Source organism: Podospora anserina, chromosome 6, assembly GCF_000226545.1.
Source record: "Podospora anserina S mat+ genomic DNA chromosome 6, supercontig 2".
Lineage (NCBI taxonomy): Eukaryota > Fungi > Ascomycota > Sordariomycetes > Sordariales > Podosporaceae > Podospora > Podospora anserina.
This window is the reverse complement of record NW_001914857.1, coordinates 2,154,584-2,173,512: the sequence shown is the minus strand read 5'-3', so window position 1 is coordinate 2,173,512 and position 18,929 is coordinate 2,154,584. Positions and strand designations below refer to the sequence as shown.

General features: G+C 48.1%; 6 protein-coding genes across 6 annotated transcripts, besides 13 other annotated features; 5 read left to right on the top strand and 1 right to left on the bottom strand.

The window, feature by feature from the left end:
- Positions 1-840, top strand: PODANS_6_515 (uncharacterized protein; the record flags this gene model as incomplete). Its single annotated transcript, XM_001910432.1, has 2 exons — positions 1-460; positions 524-840. The coding sequence occupies 2 exons, from the start codon at positions 1-3 to the stop codon at positions 838-840; spliced, it is 777 nt and encodes a 258-aa protein (XP_001910467.1).
- Positions 841-1,201: 361 nt separating this feature from the next.
- Positions 1,202-2,721, bottom strand: PODANS_6_520 (uncharacterized protein; the record flags this gene model as incomplete). Its single annotated transcript, XM_001910431.1, has 3 exons — positions 1,202-1,301; positions 1,387-2,002; positions 2,052-2,721. 3 exons carry the CDS (start codon positions 2,719-2,721, stop codon positions 1,202-1,204), a joined length of 1,386 nt encoding a protein of 461 aa, XP_001910466.1.
- Positions 2,722-3,301: 580 nt separating this feature from the next.
- PODANS_6_530 (uncharacterized protein) lies at positions 3,302-4,240 on the top strand (the record flags this gene model as incomplete). The annotated part of the gene is made up of 1 exon (XM_001910430.1): positions 3,302-4,240. The coding sequence occupies one exon, from the start codon at positions 3,302-3,304 to the stop codon at positions 4,238-4,240; it is 939 nt and encodes a 312-aa protein (XP_001910465.1).
- Positions 3,317-4,217: a repeat region (rgion duplique sur le chromosome 6).
- A 1,753-nt stretch (positions 4,241-5,993) lies between the features above and the next one.
- Positions 5,994-6,183: a long terminal repeat (microhyla).
- Positions 6,184-7,221: 1,038 nt separating this feature from the next.
- Positions 7,222-7,730: a long terminal repeat (LTR rana).
- A 221-nt stretch (positions 7,731-7,951) lies between these two features.
- Positions 7,952-8,091: a repeat region (rgion duplique sur le chromosome 1).
- Positions 8,092-8,331: 240 nt separating this feature from the next.
- Positions 8,332-8,420: a repeat region (rgion duplique sur le chromosome 5).
- A 285-nt stretch (positions 8,421-8,705) lies between these two features.
- Positions 8,706-9,106: a long terminal repeat (LTR crapaud).
- A 185-nt stretch (positions 9,107-9,291) lies between these two features.
- Positions 9,292-9,894: a repeat region (rgion triplique sur le chromosome 4 et le chromosome 6).
- A 401-nt stretch (positions 9,895-10,295) lies between these two features.
- Positions 10,296-10,404: a sequence feature (gi|170945487).
- Positions 10,320-11,120: a repeat region (rgion duplique sur le chromosome 6).
- Positions 10,418-10,730: a sequence feature (gi|170945487).
- Positions 10,744-11,155: a sequence feature (gi|170945487).
- Positions 11,156-11,556: 401 nt separating this feature from the next.
- On the top strand, positions 11,557-12,001 carry PODANS_6_540 (uncharacterized protein; the record flags this gene model as incomplete). Its single annotated transcript, XM_001910428.1, has 2 exons — positions 11,557-11,794; positions 11,856-12,001. 2 exons carry the CDS (start codon positions 11,557-11,559, stop codon positions 11,999-12,001), a joined length of 384 nt encoding a protein of 127 aa, XP_001910463.1.
- Positions 12,002-14,531: 2,530 nt separating this feature from the next.
- Positions 14,532-14,686: a long terminal repeat (LTR cochranella).
- A 10-nt stretch (positions 14,687-14,696) lies between these two features.
- PODANS_6_550 (uncharacterized protein) lies at positions 14,697-17,030 on the top strand (the record flags this gene model as incomplete). Its single annotated transcript, XM_001910427.1, has 1 exon — positions 14,697-17,030. One exon carries the CDS (start codon positions 14,697-14,699, stop codon positions 17,028-17,030), a length of 2,334 nt encoding a protein of 777 aa, XP_001910462.1.
- Positions 17,031-18,102: 1,072 nt separating this feature from the next.
- Positions 18,103-18,289: a long terminal repeat (LTR centrolene).
- Positions 18,283-18,627, top strand: PODANS_6_554 (uncharacterized protein; the record flags this gene model as incomplete). Its single annotated transcript, XM_001910426.1, has 1 exon — positions 18,283-18,627. The coding sequence occupies one exon, from the start codon at positions 18,283-18,285 to the stop codon at positions 18,625-18,627; it is 345 nt and encodes a 114-aa protein (XP_001910461.1).
- Positions 18,628-18,929: the final 302 nt, after the last annotated feature.

Here is an 18,929-nt window from a genome sequence, read left to right as displayed (position 1 = left end):
ATGTTCTTGTCTCTTTCTTCCACCGCTCCTCCGGCTCCAGTGTCTGCAACCAGTTCTGTCTTCGCCCCACGCAGCAGTGCGCCCGCTGCTTTCAGTCTTGCCGTCGGTGGCGTCGCTACCAACCCGCCCACCAATTCCGTTGTTCGGATGGTCAAGGATATGACAGCGAATAAGGCGAGGGTGCCCAAGCCACTAGCCGACGCGATAGTCAAGGTGGTTAAGGAGGCTGTGGATCCCTCGCAACTGGCGCAAGCTATTGCGATGACCGAAGACTCAGCTATGAAGGAACTCCTCATTGTTAGTGCAGCCAATCTGACCAGCAAGGTTCTGGATGGCATGACAATCAACAATAACGACCGCAATCAAGAGATCTGGGACATCCAACCCAGCCTCAAGCTTGCGGAGGAGGAGCTTTTTCAAGGGACGGGCTCAAAGCTGAACGAGGCGCTGCTGCAAAACCGTGAGGACATCAACTAGAATTAGAACAATATTGCCAATCTTAAGAACCGAATGAACAAGATAGAGAAGATTAAGCATCTGCAGAACGAGATTGACTCACTTCGGGAGTGGTTGAATGAGGTTGGACTGGGCCATGCTGAGGCCAAGCAGGAGCTTGAGGAGACTCAGTCCAAGTTGGAGAGAACGCGGGCGAAGCTGGTGAAGAGTCGTCGTGAGCTTGCTCAAGTCAAGGGGGCTTTCAGGACGATGCATGCTGCTTTGGAGAAACAGGGGATCAAGATTGATGTTTGTCTGGGAGATGACGAGGGAGATGAGTCGGAAGATTCGGACGAGGATGAGGAGGACTATGGGGACGAGGAAGAAGAGGAGGATGGCGAATAGCAGTGAGAGGAGATGTAAGAGGTAGACACTGTGTGGTATAGAGTATTGTTTGTTAGAGTTATTAGGCATCGGCATTATTTGACAGTTGAAGGGTCATAGCATGGCGTTGGAGAATTGATTGCGATACAGAACTTACTATTCTGGCTTTATCTTCTCTGCCGGCTTTGCTTCGACTCCGTTGACTAATGATACTTCGCATATTCTACTACTCAAAGCCTCTGAAAGCTTTCTCTGTTCCCAATATGTCAACACCAAGCTCCCTTGAGCACAATCTTTCATTCCTTCCCCCACTTGTAAAGTCCAGAATTGTGATAATTCAGCATCCCAGAACCAGAGAAAGCGTGGCCGTCCCAGTTCCCACCTACAAATCCCCCCCAGTGCTCATCAACCACCCCCTCGCCTCGTCAATACCCAAAAAGCTACTCAGCACCATTTTGCTGAATACATCCACATCCTCCGCTCTTGCCTTTCCTAAAGCAGCGTTAAAACTATCCCCATTCATCATCAGCCTTCATTCATCTTTTGTTCTCAGGAGAAAGAACTTACTTGGCATTCTTCACCGCCCACCTCCTCCCTTCCCCCCACGCAATCCCAAAACTCAACGGATCCCTCGCCTTCCACACCCCCTCGCCTAACGTAAAAGAGCTATTCATCCCCAGCCTCCCATCGCATTTCGTCGGTACCTCACCCTTCATCAGTCGATAAATCTGGACGAAAAAGAAGACGATCAAGAAAGTCCTACGAGCTGATTCTTGAAACACCCAAACCTCCCAGAACTTGCGGGTTGTGTCTAGTGGGTAGAGTGGGAGGATTTCATCAGATTTTGCGGGGGGTTGTTGAGACGTGGGGGGTTGAAGTGGGTGATCGGAGGGGCTGTCAAAAGTTCCTTCTTCAAAGGTGATGTGAGACATGAGGGCAAATGCTGCTTCTTCTAGGGGGGCGATGGTGTCATTTATGGCGGAGAAGGACTTGTAGGAGTTGTCAAGGACGCGCAGGATTTGGTAGAGGAGGAGGGACTGGACTCGGGAGAGGAGTTCTCGGGGGGATGAGAGGGGGAGTGGAGTGGAGAGGAGGGTGGTGATGCGGGATTCGATGTTGCGGGTTATGATGTCGGTGTTGATTGGGTTTTTGGAGAGGTGGAGGGCACAGGAGGAGTAGGCGTCTGTGAAAAGGTTAGGGTCTGAGATGGCAGAAATGGGAGAAAGAGGTACCTTGCATTGACTGCGGCATACTGTGTTCATAAAGACACGGGTGAGACCATGGTGTTTGATTCTCACATACCATCCGTCGGGGGGCATCGCGGATTTTATCGAGGGCGAAGTTGAGTCTGTTCTTGAAAGCCCAGGCTACGGCTGCGGTTTGAGGGAGGGCTGCCGGAGGACCAGGAATAACTAAGTCATATATTATTCTGTTGGTACCCATGTCATCCGGTACCCCAGCTGCCATTTCTCGCGGAATTTGTGCCGAGTCATTAGCGGCAACACCAAGATCCCCAAGGGTGGGATCAACAGTGTTAAAGTTAAAAAGGTCCAAAGCGTCTGCACCATCCAAGAGTATGGAATGTGCGTTGACCGGCTCCTGTGACTCTGGATATGCTGAGGGGTTCTCCCAGACCGCGAAGTCCCATGATGATCCAGGAGTTGGAAGCGCGGATGGTGGTCCAGTCAACGAGTGGGATGGGTTATTACTGGGTGTGCTTGCTGGCAAGGGTCGTTTTGAGACTCGCCCTTCCGGGTATTGGCAGGCTAAGCTCCTCTGGGTGCACCGCTGGCATGCTGGTGTTTCTTGTGTACATCGTCGTTTGGCCTTGATGCAGGCTGAACAGGATTTCCGCCGCGGAGGTGGGTTGTTGCGTTCAACGGCCGAGATTGACAGTGACATGTTATTCTGTACAGTGCCTCAACAGTTCAGTATTGTGACTCGCTAAGATGGAGACTGGCGAATGTCAACCACAGGCGCCTGCAAAGCGGTCGGCGGAGACAACGACAGAACTGATGGCGTGTTTGTTAATGTCTAAGAATGCAGGTTGTCAGCATAGCTGGCGGATTTCCGCCCACTTGGGGACTTGTGGCCGGCCAATGGGATGTCGTCGGCTCACAGTGCTAGTACAGTGCACTTAGACATGATGCTGCTAGCACCAAAAGAGACATTACAAAGAACAAGGTCGAGCTGCGGTATTGTGGAAGTCGAATTATTGCAGGAACGTATCTTTCGTCACTCAACTGCGGTGTCATGCGGCTTTTTCAGTAGTTGCCGACATGTCCGAGCTTCCTCGCTTCAACCGTCCCACAAGCACAAGGTCAATTCGAGGGCGGAATGCCGCGAAGGAGTCAATCTCAACACCTTATAAATTGACCGTCCCATCCACAATAATCCCCAGCTGACTCTATATCTCCCATTAAATGATATCCCTCTCTAGAATCATTCACATTCTCAGGCGACAACCTCACTCAAACTCAACATGATCACCCAATCTCCAACAATCTTCCTCACCTCTGCCACCGGTAGCCAAGGCCTCAACCTCGCCCGCCTCCTCCGCTCCCAATCTCCCCCCTGGTCAGTCCACGCCACAGTCCGGTCCCTCACCTCACCCGCTGCCCAGGAACTCTCCTCCCTAGGTGTATCCCTCGCCCTCGGTTCCTGGGATGATCTCCCGGCCCTTGAACAAGCCCTCAGGGGTTGCACCGCACTCTTCCTCAACCTCATCATTGACTTCACCGACTTCTCCCATGAACTCACTCAAGCGAAGAACATCCTGTCTCTTGCCAAAGCCGCTGGTGTAAAGCAAGTCGTCTACTCCAGTGCAGCGGCTCTATCCTCCCTTGAGGAACACTTCGACGTGGAGAAAGACGGAAGCCCACTTATGGTCGCCAGTCTGAAGTCGAAGCAGGCTATTGAGAAGGAAATTAGGAACGGTGGCTGGGACAGCTGGACTATCCTTCGTGGCGCGAATTTCATGGAGAATCTGCTTGATCCCAAAGTTGCGATGTATCCAGGGCTGAAAGAAACGGGGGTGTTCAAGGTCGCGTTCAAATCACAGCAAAAGCTCCCATTTGTGGATACGGCCGATATCGCCAAGTTTGCGTTGGAGGCTTTTAAGAATCCGGAGGGGGGGCTAAAGGGGAAGGAGGTGAATATCGTTGGGGATGAGATAACACCCGAGGAGTTGATGAGGTCGTTGAGCAAGGCAACGGGACGGGAAATGAGATTTCAGGAGCTAACGGATGAGGAGGTTCAGAGAGAGAAGGAAAGAAATCCGTTTATTACTGCTGGGTTGGCGATTAGGGTGATGGGGAAGTTTATGAAAAAAGAGGAGACGGAAAGGTGGGGCTTGGAGTTGACAGGGTGTGAGGAGTTTGTGAAGAGGAATGAGGAGGCAGTTAGGAAGACATATTTGTAGAGTTGGTGAGAGTTTTTCGTGGTTTTTGGAGTTTTGGATAAAGTGTCTGGGATGTTGTTAGGTTGTGCTTAGATTTGGGTTACCTAAGATATGCAGATGCCAGCATTGTTAGTTGCTAGTGTTTCATGTTCATTGCTGTTTTCCAGGCCTCCCTTTTAAGTGCTGACAAGGCCGTGATGGCCTAGGTTGAACTAGTCCTATATTAGTATGGCGTTAAGGTTAGACTTGGTTTGATAGAGTTGTTTCTCTGGTAGGTATGTGGACAGGTGTGGAAGACCTACCCGGCACCTAATGCCTAACTACCACATAGTAACATTATTAACTAGTTAATATAAAAACAAAATCTTATATACTCGATGAAGTTAGGAACTATTTAATATTTCGGTAAACCGAGATAGGGAAATAATATTTAAAAGGAAACGGCGTTGCTTTTAGAGAAGGCGCTAGTACAAGTACAAGATCAGCTTTGGCGACGTTAGTTACGACTTTGAGGGGTGTCATTTAGGGAGACCGCGGGTGACTACGTAGAAGGTAAGCGTATAAATGAATTATCTCTGGGTCGGGCTGTGGTGTATATGGGATTTACTATAGCGTGTCCGGGGGGGCTCTTGCAGTTCTGTTATACCCTTACAATGTATTTTGCACCTTCAATCTTACACTCCGGAGCTAAAGCGTCGAGCAACAACATCCTTTGACGTCCTCACTAACCTCTTCAAATGGCGGAGAACCGTCTCGTAGTCATCGCTATGCCGCTCAAACTTTACCAAGTCCGAGTGGGCACGGTTGATGGGGATGATGTAGGTGTCATCCACCTCCCAGGGGCGGCTATGAGTCGCTGAATCCCTGTCCACTAAAACCACGGGGTCGCCATTCATTGTTAATTTTCCATTTTCCAAGAGATGTGTTTTGATTGATTAGTCCGGGGAAGAGGAAGTAGAGAAACGAGAAAGCGTTGTTCGGGAGGCTGCTATTTTTACCCACCATTTTGGCCGTGCCTAAGACCCGTGTCTCAAAGAAGGAGAAGATAACCGAGTCGTGGAAGCTGAAAATGGACGGGAAGTCTTGCGGCTACTGCTTGAGGATCGGGGAGTTAATGCTGAGTGACCGAAGAAGCTCTTGGCTTGGCTGCGAGCCGATGATGGCAAGCAGGGCGGAACTGTCCATGCCACGATTAGGCACTCCGAAGAACAGGGCGCCGGTAGTGGCTTTAAGATTCGCAAGATCGTCCTTATCGCCTTTACTTAGCAATATCAAGAGTTAGTTGGGCGGCAGTCCATTATTTAGCTATCGAAAGACCCTGGTGCTCACTAATTAATTTAGAAATTGGAGACATATCACCCACCTCCTTAACTAGAATTCCCCCAAGAATATATCCAATAAATATAATTAGGCGTTTGCATACATTACCCTATATATATAGGTATATATATCTCTTATCGCCTGTAATAGGATATACCGACGATTCTAAAGACAAAGACCAGAACGATAACTCACCCGCCCACAAGAACCTACAGTTATCTCGAGAGCCGCTACTACCATCGACCACTGGATTAGCCAGTACAGGAGCCACAGAGAGAGCTATGGAGAAAGCCATAGAGAGAGCCACAGACAGAGATATGTATCCGCGGCAGAAAAAGCACTATACTAGGCATAGAAATACTGCTGGAAGAAGCAGGTCGGAGACTAACCTACTAGGTTAGCAAACGAGGGACCGCCAGAAACACTTTTCACAAATAAGACCCTAAAAAAACACAAGGATTTAACTAAAGCAGAGAGCTCTCTACTATTTAAGCTCGTACAAGAGCGACAGGTCTACGGGACTTCCTATTCAAACAGTAAGTCCTAGGCTTAGCTACCTCCCACTGTACCTATAGAGAGGGCCGTAAAACAATCGAGCACCTTGTTATATAGTGCCCAGTACCACCGAAGCCTAGATCCTAGCCGAAAAACAACATCCGCATATACCGGGATCTTAGCACCGTACTTCGGGGTATAAAACACCGGAACTAATAGCTATTAGGAAAGGTTTTAGATTAGCTAATAGGCTTAGGCCGCCTAGTAAAATATAGACTAACGTCGAAGCTAAGTTACGGAGACGTAGGGGCCGGAAAGAAAGAGGAAAAGGTAAAAAAGGCGGCTAAAGTCGAGGACAATTAGTCCTTAAAGCTTTATATAAAGCTTTTCCCTTAATTCGTAATTATTATATTATTTCCCTTAGATTAGTTTCCTATTTACTACCGATATAAGTTTTTCACCCGGCCACGAGGCACGGTTTTCCTATATAAATAGTATTAAAAAAACCGGCATACCCTTTTATAAAGTATAGCGGCGTAAGAATAATATTAAAATATAGTACTTAATTATGGATTTTATAGTGCTTTCTTACTTATAGTTTCCAGCACTTGCAGCACTTAACGGCTTAAAACCATAACGGTTATAGCGGACCACAATAACCGTAATAGTGGGACATAACGGTTATAGTAGGCCACAGCGCCCGTAATAGCCCGGAACTCCGGGAGTTATAGTGGACCGTAATACACTTTCGTTACGCTAACGGAACCCTATATTATTCGGTACTCTCTAACGTAATTAAGTTCGAAACGGTACCGGAACTCCGTAATATTCGGCGCTCTTTAATATAATTAAACTACTATTTCTAATGGATTACCGGGGACTCCGACGAGCTAATTAATAATACGAACCACTATAGTATTACTAAATCGAAGAGATTCGAAAAGAAAAATAAGGAGCGGTATAGAAACTAAATATCTATAAAAGGCTCCTTTTTTAATATATTTTAAATACTTTTTTTTTTAAATTAAATAGATTATTAAATTAATATACTAGTTTTCCATACTTTCTTTTAAAGTATAATATTATAAAATCGGTATGCGGGATCTATACTAAGGTCTATTAGCTTTATTAAATACTCTCCCGTTATATACACCGTTAAATAGAATTAAGCTTTTACACTACCTTACTATTACAACCTACACCGGGAATAAATACAGACTGCAAAGCAGTACGCTAGAGGTAAATATAATAAGATAATTAAAGGTTATAATAAACGTTTTAAATAAGGGGTTTACTATCAATAACAGGTCGTTCTATAAAGAACTATTTAAGAGTAGATTATAAATAAATAAACTTAATTACTTACGTAAGGAATTAAATTCCTCGATATAAAAAACGCTAGGCGCTCCCTCCTATTTATATATAGCTATCTACATATATTTCTAAAGTATCTTTATACCTTACTTAATATACTTAATGGTCTTAGCGGCTAAGCAAACTAAACAATCTTTCATAATCGATGTGCTTAATATACTCAGTGGTCTTAGCTACTAATTAAACTAAGCACCTCCTGATTAGTTACATAGGGACTTTATAGGTTTTCCTATCCCTAGCCCAATAATTAGCTAAAGTATTCCAGCACCTCGGGAACCACCCAGTGGTTCCTTCACGGGGTTATTATACTTAGGGCGTAACACTTATTTACTTACAATATATACTAAGTATTTACTACATCCGTCTCCTTTAAAGCGTTTTTTCGTTCTTTTCTTAACTTAACTACCTTAAATAGGCTCGTCACCTCGTCTTTAAACTTACAGAGGAAATACTATTAGCTTTTCTCTCTTCCCTACCGTAGGGCAAATAATTGCGGCGCTATTCAACGATGCAATTTATTAGTAGTTAGGGGCAGGAATAAATATTGCTGAAATAACAACCTACCTCCCGATAACAAGCATCACGCTACCGTATTTTACGAACCAATATACCGATAACAGCTTGGCTTTTGCGGCCGGTTGGAATTACTAGTACGCTTATGCGATTCTGGTGGCTGCGGAAGCCTCGGCAGGGGCTATTTTGCTAGATTATTGGAAGACGGGGGTACATACAGCTATTTGGATCACCATTATCTTAGTCCTAAAAGCGAATCCGGATATAGCTACGAACTACCTAGAAGCCTTCACTTATGCCGTATTAACGACGGTTAGTAAGGGGCTAAAGCGTGCGGATAGCATATATAGGAGTTAGAAAAAAAACCCTATTATAGTTAACCTAAAGTAGTTCCATCGTATCTTAAAAAAAAGGGAAGCCCGAGCGCTAATTAAGTCACGATTGCGCGGCTTTAGGAGGGGGTAGTCTAAAGTAATCCTAAAGTTTTAGGAAGGAGTTAAGAAGAGTAATATCCATCGGTATCCTTTCGAAGGCTCATAACTTTAAAAAGCTTATATCTTTTCCATAAATTATTACCTAGCTAAGGAAAAAAATAAGAGCTAGACCTCGGCCCTAAATTCTCCCTATAATATTAAGTTTACCGGTAATTAAGTTCGTAGTAAAAGTTAGTTAAATTAGATAATATTAGGAGCCTATTAGACTCGGAAAGTCTGGGCGACTTTAAGTAAAAGTATAAAAGTAATGTTTAGCTTCTTTAAACCGGCCTTCTCCTCTTATAATATATAACGAACCTCTATCCAGAACCTTTAAAAGGAATACTAGTCGAAGGCACTTCTGAATAATTTTAGTTCGGTACAGCTAAACAGTGTATAATAAGTGGCTTGTCTCAATTACAATAGTCTAGATACTAATAACTGTGACTTAAATTACATACTGCGGAACTATCTATCTAACCCGGCCAGTCCCTCCGCGTATATAGACCTAGGGCTCCAAGTACCTCCGTACCTAGATCTATCTCTTATTTCCTAAATCCTCTGGATCTAGCTTCCAAACTCTAGATCCATGGATCTACCTTCCAAATCCTAGATCTCCTGGCCCGTGCTATTTCCTGCCCCGCAGGCCCCACTTAACCGCCCGCTCCAGTCCCACTGGTCCTGGCGTCCCCGCTTCTTCTGAACCGTGACACCTTACTATACTATTTAAAAATATAAAATAGAGGGTAATTAAACGGATAGTCGAGAGGTGGAAACGGGCATATGAGAATAAAAGTGACCTTAAACTGGAAAACTTAACCAGGAAGTCAAAGTGCAGGGTTTACAAAAGAGCAGGAGGGAGGAATAGGGACTGTCAGCGAAAACTCCAATTGAGATTGATATTTGAAAGCTTTGACAGACAAGGCTGGTCCTCAAAATAAGTATAGATCGGAGCTTATATCTTAGTGGCCAAGCTCCTAGACCACTGTAGCAAATGAGCTCAACATCACCAAGCTCCTCGGAGCTACGCTTCCGCTTCCGTAGCCGCCCCAAACGCTCCTCCTGATATTACTTCGCATAAACGAACTCGTCATTATAACAGTCATCGTTCTCCAGAGTATTTCTTCCAAAGCAGCCGCTATCACGTGGACTGGGGCTTTCCATTGCTAGTATTTCATTAGCGGCATCGTCGGACCTCGGTGCGCTTCTCTTCCTAGGAGAGCGCGACCTAGCATTCTTCCACATCTGCCTGCACATCTCAGGACTAACCTCTTCGGTCTCCCATTTACCCTTCTCGCGACTCCAGAGAAGCAGGCGCCTCTGTACAAACGTCGAGGGGAGGAATATATCGAAAACACAGTGGCTTAAAATGATCCAGGCAAAACGGGCAAAAAGACACTCTACTGCCACAGTCGTGGGGATGGGGTGAACGGCGCGGTTATGCCAGAGGTTGGGGAGCTGTCCACTTGGCGTCGAGTTGAAGACGTGTAGAACGAGCTGCGGTGGCGTTTTTCAGTCCTGATGCTGTTGTCAGCAGAACTGGCGGGTTTCCGCCGCTGAGGAACTTGTGACTGGCCAATGGAATGTCATCTACTCACAGTGTAGGCACAGTGCTACCTCATATCGGTCCGGCATTGACTGCCTGTTGGTGTTGCAAAAACACTGGAAACGTCAAATTGAACGAAGCAAGACACTCTCTGGGTGTGAAGGTACCATCTCATGCCGCCATCATGCCATCCAGGGCGGCAAGCCGGAAAGATAAGAACATGACAAGAAAGAGTATAAGTTGACCTTCCCCGCCCACCATGACTGCCATGACAGCCAACTAACCACCATCTCACTGCCAGATGATCCCCCTCTCTCGTCTAAGCCACACTCTCACCTAACCCCCCAAAATCAACATGACCACCACCAACCCCCAAAACCCAACCATATTCCTCACCTCTGCCACCGGATCCCAGGGCCTGAACCTCGCTCGCCTCCTCCGCTCCCAATCCCCCCTTTGGCCCCGTCCACGCCACAGTCCGCTCTCTCACCTCCCCCGCAACAACCACCCTCTCCTTCCTCGGCGTCACCCTCACCCAGGGGTCATGGGACAACCTCCCCTCCCTCGCCAAATCCGCCGGCATCAAACAAATCGTCTACTCCAGCGCCGCCGCTCTGTCCTCATTGAAAGAGCACTTCAACGTCGACAGAGACAGCAGCCCTGTCATAGTCGCCAGCCTCAAGTCTAAGCAAGCCATCGAGAATGAAATCAAGCTTGGGGACTGGGACAGCTGGACGATCCTGCGAGGCGCGAACTTCATGGAGAATTTCCTTGAGCCAAAGGTGGGGATGTACCCCGGGCTGAAGGAAACCCGGTGTCTGGAGGATGCCTTTCAAAAAGGGAGTGAAACTGCCTTTTGTTGCTACTGTGGATATTGCCAAGTTTGCCGTGGAGGCGTTTAAAGATTCGGTGGGGAGGTTGAAGGGGATGGAGGTAAATATTGTTGGGGAGGAGTTAACGCCGGAAAAGGTGATGGAGATACTGGGGAGGGTGACGGGGAGGGAGATAAGGTTTGAGGAGGTGAGTGACGAGAAGGTTGAGAGGGAGAAGGGCGAGAATCCGTTTGTTACGACTGGGTTGGCGGTGAGGGTGATGGGAAGGTTTATGAAGAGGGAGGAGACGGAGGAGTGGGGGGTGAAGTTGACCGGGTTGGAGGAGTTTCTGAGGGGGAGTGAGGAGGGGGTAAGCGAGACGTATCTGAAGGGAAGGGGTTAAGGCGGCTTTTGTGGAAGTTGCCTATGTACTGGTAATGCCTGCCTAACAATGCACATTTGTAGGCCCTAATCTCTGCACCAACCCCCCCTTGTGCAAAAGACAGCAGTTCAACCAGATTTGACGCCACCATGTCAGAAAAGAACTCGCTATCCATCCCGACCCTTTAATCCCTCTTTGAACTCGCCCAGGATCTATCCGGGCTTATCTCCGGCGCGGCGGCCCAGGGGGGAAACAATGACATATGGCGCATCGACATGATGACATCACCACACCAACCCACCCAGCTCGACCCCTATTATGTCACCACTTTTGGACCCTAAACAACAGGTAGCAACAACGGCCAGCACATACCTATATAACATTCTTTCGTCCCCTTCACAGCATTGATTTTTTTCCCTCCAATGTTCAATCATATTTGCATCTCAACACAATATCACTTGAACCCCGCAATCAAACCACCACCAAAAATGAACCCCTCCGGTCTCGGCTCCTCAGGCAAAGTCCCCCAAAACTCCCACACAGGCGCCAAAGCCACCGGCGGAAAGGTCGGCTCCGTCACCACAGGCGCAACAGCAGGGTTGGGTGAGGACAAGCCCAAGGTTTTTGATTCCGAGGGCGCAATTGGGAAGCAGTTTACCGGTCAGTGCTTCACTGCAAGATAGATAGAAAGGGGAGAACTGACTGGTGATGAATTGAGCAGAGGACGGCGTTATCGGGAGCATTGGTCAAAACATTGGTGGACCGCTGCATAGCGAGGGGATGATTGGGAAGCAGTTTACTGATAAGGGGGCTATTGGGGGTACCGTGCAGGATGTTCTTGGGGGGACGAAGAAGAGGTCGAATTAGATTGGTTGTTGTGGGTCGGGGGGAGGGAAGATAGGAGATTGATGTGGGATTTGTTGTTGTGGGTTTGGTGGTAGATGTATGATATTTAGGGAGTCAATTGAATAGTTATTTTTGCGTGGTCGATTTTGCGTGGGGAATTGAAAAAGTATTGGCAGGTGAGGTGGACTGGTGAAGGAGATTTTAAGATATAGGAGGTAGATCCCAGCTTGAACGCATTGATGGGAAGTCTGCGTTGGATGTAACCCTTTGTTTGAACAGAAACTAAGTGTTTTCAGCTGAGACATTGCTACGCAATGAAAAGCTATCAGGTGACACTCTTGACACTCTGATCAAGATGAACTGAAGCTCACTAATTTGTATCAACGTTTTGCAGAAGCATCAATGTTAATCTTGGCCGTTTTAGCGTGGCGCGTGTACAGCATCCCAGCTTTATGGTGTGGCATGTATAAACGATGGAGCCAATACTCAAGAAACGCCTGCAGACGTATAGATATTTATCCCAGCATATGTCCAGCAAGTGGTAACTGTGAGGTTTGAGATTTGATGAAGTAGCCGAAAGACACAAAAACAGATTCAAGATGAGTGCTGATATATCCGGCGCAGCTACTTCTTCGTATCCTGTACTCGGTTCTGGAGCTTTGGTGTCTATTAGATGGAGGATACATTGGAGACAAACCTACGTGCTGATGACATTTGTACGCGGACGTCGGCGGGCGAAATTGGAAATGCTCGAAGAGGTTCTGCTCACCCAGTCATCAATCACGAATCGGCATAAAGGATGAGTAAGTCGGTTTCCAAGCTGCCATGCAACTGAGTCCATTATCATTACTCTGCACCTGACAGCGCACCCTCCAAATCTGAATCTCTTCTTGGCCTTCCGGACACGGGCAACTAGGATATCTAGGCGGCGAGACCGTGGAACCACTGCCCTATCATCAGGGGCGTTGTGTGAGGCGACTGAGGTCTCTTGGAACCAGACACCCGAATCCAACACAAGTGCGGCTCCTGGGTGGCCATCACCTTCCAACTTTGAACGAGATCAGCATCGTTCTGGTCGGACGAAGCCAACAGTTCAACAATGTGATCCCAGTGAGACAAAGCAGCTTATCAGGTGTGATAGGCAACGGAAAACTTCCCCGGAACCGAGAGGTTCTTGCAGGAGGAATGGCTCGCATGACAGAGGGGAAAGGATGCGGAAGCGACTTACCAAGTCTGGGCGTTCGGAAGAACGCTTGTGCCAGTTGGGCTGGGCCATTGCGGGCGAGCAGGCGGCGCGGGATTCTTTTCTGAAAAAGAAGAAAAAATGGAACAGAAAAAAGGGCGGCAAAACGAGAAAATAGGTATTGTGACGAGAGCTGAAAAAAGAGAAGAGGGAAGAGTTGGGAATTTGGTGGGCAGAAAGTCGAGTATATATCCCCCCACGTAGATGGTCTGTGCGCGCTTGCAACTTCACATTTGCTCGAATTGACCACCTTCAGGTCATTGGACATGTTGCTATCCCAGGTTGCTCTTGGTGTGGTTGGGGCGGTGAGGATGGTCATGTTACTCCTTCAGCTGGACTGCTGAGAGTCACACGGACCCACCTTTCAAAGAGCAGCTCCGAGAAGCGTCATGACGGAAGCCCTGGATAGAGCAATGAGTGATGATATTGGTAGTGTAGGGGGGAAAGATGACTACCAATTTGAACCTTCCAATGATGGAACCTTCAGCCTGACGGCTGTTCGAAGTCTCTGTGTCTGCCAGCCAGAACGACTTCGGGGTTGTTCTTTTGATATGAAGACCTCACCCAAGAAACCAGACCCCACAATCTCTTGTCTGAGTGTCGTTTGATGCTTCTGAGCTCCAGCTAACGGGACATACCTCTGGTGCTACTCGTTGAGATTGGCTAAGCCTTTTCAGCTTCAGACATCCTTCTTTGGTCACCAAAGAAGGATAATCCTCTCATACCCAATGTAGGAAAAGGCAAAGTCGAGCACCTTATGGGCGGTGTGACCGGATCACAGGAATGCCGTTGCCTAAAGAGAATATCTACCAAAGAAGCAAACTCTACAGTAAATCTCTTGTAGAAACTGATGCAATTCGTGGTGTTTCTCCAAGATAAGGTATCCCATTACCAGGTAAAACATGTCATTGCAAATCAACCCATCCGAACTCAAAAGAAAGTGAAAAAAGAATGAGGGCAATTGAAAAGAAAGCCTCCATCCCAACTAGCACCGGCTGCAAATCAGAAATCACATTGAACACATGCCTTTAACATACCCATTGGGGTCCAAAGATTTCGTCGACTCCAAGGATCATGGATAAATATAATGTTGATAGGTTTCCGCTGTGGTTCACCAATGGCCCCCGTTAACCATCATGTTTCCTGATGGTGTGTCCAAAGAGGTCGAAATGGTGCCGGTAATGGATCAGAGAGTTGTCCGATATGTACTTGTATGTATGTTGGAGAGACGTTGAAATAAAGTTATGCCAAGTCGCTGATCGTGGTAGCATTCACGTGCAATGCCCCACAAGAAATTCACTGGGAGTTTGTCAGAATAGTCAATGAGGCCCACTGTTAAGGAATTAATATCTTGGCAGTAGGACCTGAGCCGCTGGGTTCGGCCTTTTCCAGCCAACCGGGCAACACACCCTCGTAAAAACAACAGAATTGACACCTTTTTGCACCCCATATACGATTTGGCAGTAGTCCACAATGTCATTTCTCCCCTTGTCCAACCGCACACTTTCTTTTTCCAGCCAGACCACGGTCGCTATCCAAACGACAGCAAAACACGCCCAAGCGACACGCGAGATTCATCAAAGCATCACAATGAGCAGGAAGAGAAGGGCCAGCCCCGATGCAAGTCATGGACGCATTGGTCGACCGACACCCGTTGAGTTTGACCCATGGAATCGTCCCCTTACCCCACAAGCTTCGAATGCGGCAGAGGAATGGCGGAGGATCCGCAGGCAGATCGACAATATTGAGGATGCCGATCTGGATTCTCAGCATGTCATTCGTCTTCTGACTCTTGCAGCTGAGCACAGGAGAGAGTACACCCGCTTGGCAGCTGGCTGGAAAATGCTCGATCATGTCCTGCAACCAAAGTCACGGACATATGAGCCTCTTCCGCTGGTTCAACACGATTTTCTCCCGGAACCCGACCCTTACCTAGATCATTTTGTCGACCCAAGTCGGAACCAGGCCATCAAAGACTGTGTCAGCAAATATCAACAATTAAAACAAAGCCTTGATGGCTTCGACCCCAGGTCCGGGGCACAGTGGCCCATTTACGAGTTGGTCGAGGCGGAGCGCCGGAGACGAGAGTACAACAGTGTGGTGGGTTCTCATGTTTCTGTTCCGCCGCATCAAGTGCCCGATGAAGTCTCCCCCCAGCAGCTTTCAAGCAATTCTCAAGAGCCGCAAGAGCCAACCCCAGGACCAGAGCCAGTGCTGGAGGAAAGACCTCCCCTGTGCCCGGAACAAGAAGCAGTTGTGAAACTGGCGGAGCAAGGCAGAAACATCTTCTACACCGGATCTGCTGGATGTGGCAAATCAACTGTTCTGCACGAGATTAAGCGGCGACTAAAGGCACAAGGCAAAGTGGTCAAAGTCATTGCCCCAACTGGCCTTGTCGCCTTGGCCATCAATGGCTCAACCACCTGGACCTTCATGGGCTGGGCTCCGGACTTTAACAAGATGCCATTGGACAAGCTATGCGGGGTAACAAAGGCCAATGAAAGAGTTCGAAAAGCTCTCCGTCGGGTCCACACTCTCATTATCGACGAGATCAGCATGGTGGAGAGCAACTTCTTTGAGAGAATGGATAGCGCGCTGAGATTCGTTAGGAAAAGGGACCCCGAAGAAGACCGGCACACGGGGCCAGACCCTGCATCGTTACCATTTGGGGGCATTCAACTTATCGTGACGGGGGACTTTTGCCAGCTTCCACCGATAAAGCCGTTCAAACACTGTGTTATGTGTGGCTTTGAGCTCAGCACGACCAAGACTTGCGCCAATCGAGCCTGCCGCCAGAGCCAGTTCAGAATTGAGGACCAGTTCGCATTCTCCAGCGCAGCATGGCAGAAGTGTAACTTCAACTATGTTCACCTCAAGACGATACACCGCCAACGAGACGAAGAATTCAGAGCTTTGCTGGAAAAGTGCCGAACCGGCATTGCCTTCAGCCAAGCCGACATTGAGATTCTAATGAACCATGAGTCCAGCACTGAAGACGCCGTCCGTTTGATGCCGACAAGAGAAGAGGTTTACGAGACAAATGAGAGGGCCTTTAAGAAGCTTCCAGGCCCGGAGTTCTCGTACAAATGTTCTGATGGTCGCCACATACAAGAAAACCATCGATACCTGGAGTATAAATACGCACTCGAACAAAATGGGGATGACAGGAACCACAGAGTAATCAACTTTGGAGACGACAATCACCGGTTTGAAAAGGTTCTCAAGCTCAAGAAAGACATGTCAGTTCTGTTGCTCGTCAATCTGAATCTGCGCGAGGGTCTTTGCAACGGTAGCCAGGGCATCATTGTCGACTTCGAATCTCACAGTGTTGGGTCCTTGATGAGAACGCTCGAAGGCAGACCGGGACTCACCTACACTCAGAAAGAAGCAATCGGCACTTTTGCAAGCCGTAACCTGAACTCCGAGGAGCCCCGCATGATCGCGTTGCCCGTGGTTCGCTTCCAGAACGGGATTGAGCGCACCATTCTTCCGGAATGCCTGGTCAACGAGGTGGGGGATCCTGCCCCGTACTCTTCTGTTTGGAGGGCACAGATCCCGCTCATGGCTGGGTATGCCCTTACCATTCACAAGGCGCAGGGCATGACACTTGAGCGTGTTGTTATCAATCTCGAGAACGTTTTTGAGGACAAGCAGGTGTATGTGGCCCTCTCTCGGGCCAAGACTCTTGACGGACTCAAGATCGAGGGTGACAAGGAGTCAGTTAAGGAGGTGTTGGAGAGAGCTTTGCAAGGGGATCTGCAAGTGCAGAGGTTTATGGAGGAGACACAATGGATCGAGTTTGAATGATCAGGACAGGGGCCTTTGACCAGAGAGAGGCAGTGTTGGATGGTAAGGACGGGGGCGGTGGTTTCTTTTTCTGTCATAGGGCTTTGGCTTGTCTGAGTACTTTAGCGGTTCAGTCATGCCTGATTGGCCGTGTTTCCCGCACTGCATCACAGGCATCAGTAACAATAATACTTCTGACTTTCTTATTTCTTTATACGCCAGTGAGAAGCAATACATCCGTGACTTCAGCTTTCACCCTGCCAAAGCGAAAGAGTCGACAGGGAGTATTCCAATATACATCGCTTTGAATTGCACACGTCGGGTGGGAAAAGGAAAAGGTCTAGACTTTTGGGTGATGCTGGACTCGATGAACTACCCCGACGAAAGCTTCGATCCAAGCCGAGATTTCGATTTCAGTTACACCTGCAATATGGCTCTCGCCTCAAAAGCTCCCATCAACAGTCTTTGTCTGGTTCTTCAGATCGCTCAATAGGCATTTCAAATACAAACAGGTGCAAAGAAGAAATCATTCAACCCCTTTTCCCTCTCATCCCAGCTTTTGTCTCAGCGAGCCAGTCCGACCAGCTATCTGGTTGAAAGGATAGCTCCGGATTAGATAGGAAAGAGAGCACGAGGGATACCTCGAGGAAAAGCAACAGCAAAAGAGCCCGCGACGTTTTTTTATTTTCTTGTTATTTTTTTTGATCACAAACAAGTAAGCTTTGAATTTTTTGGATACTTTGATCGGGATATTTACTGATCTGAGCGTTTACAGTCGATCAAATCAAAAATGGTCCGCGCGAAGAATGCGACCTGGCGGGCGAAGAAGCGCGCTCGTCAGCCACACTTGAATTCAAACAAGAGTTGGACGAACACAAACTGAGGCACTGGTCATACACCTATCCGGATGTCTGGTCCTCACTTGAAAGGCTTGTCTGACATGGAATCAGTCACTCAACATGAGCATTATGTACCGTCAAAGATCTATGCTGACCATACCTTGTCAATATTAGCCGGAAGTCACCGCTGCCGCTCCCACCGCCACCAACCCCCGGTCCCCGCGACGTGGATCGGGAGAACTCCCGCAGGGCCATGTGTTGGGCTGGTGACCTAGGAAAGTCACTGGCTGCGAAAATGAGGCCAAAATTGGCCAGAAAAAAAATAGTAAACAAATTGGTATTACAGTAGTTGGTTGTTGGTTAAAAAGTAAACAGTAAGAAAATCCAGCCCCAAGAGCAAACCGGTGTGGGTCTGGGAAAACCTGGGCCCTTTGATGCCCCACACCATGTCTACCTATAAAAGCATGCATCACATGTACAAGCGCTTCCGCAAGGCCAAACGTCAGGTCGACAGCGACACCAGCACCATCAACATCCAGAACCGCGCCGCCATCATGGACATGCAAAAGGAGAATGCGGCTTTGAAGAGGGAGGGCGAGAAGTTGAGGGTTGAGGGCGAGGGCTTGAAGGTTAGGATCGAGAGTTTGGAGAGTCAGGTGAAGGAGTTGAATGGGGCGATGAGTTACGTTTTGGGGGTGAAGAGTGAGGAACTTAAGGGGGATAGGCGTTGGTATCAGCCGTTGGAGGGCCAGTGGAAGAAGTGGAAGGGGATGGAGTAGGGGGCGGAGCGATGGGAGGGGTGGGAGGATACCTCGTTGTTAAGATGGGTGAATGTTGAGCCGTTGAGCCGCGAATCGTGCGGATGTCTGTGTGTAATAACTCTTGTGGCGTTGATTGGTTTCTTGTGTGATATCAAAGACACCCATGATGGAAACTCACGTCCTTATTTCAGTCCACCTCATCGTCCATACTCAAAACCACCCCCCCCCCCCCTCACTCTCAACTACAACCCTCCTGATACCCATCTCCTCCTCCTCTTCCTCCTGTTCAAAGTCCATATGCCCCACTTCAATCCCCTCCT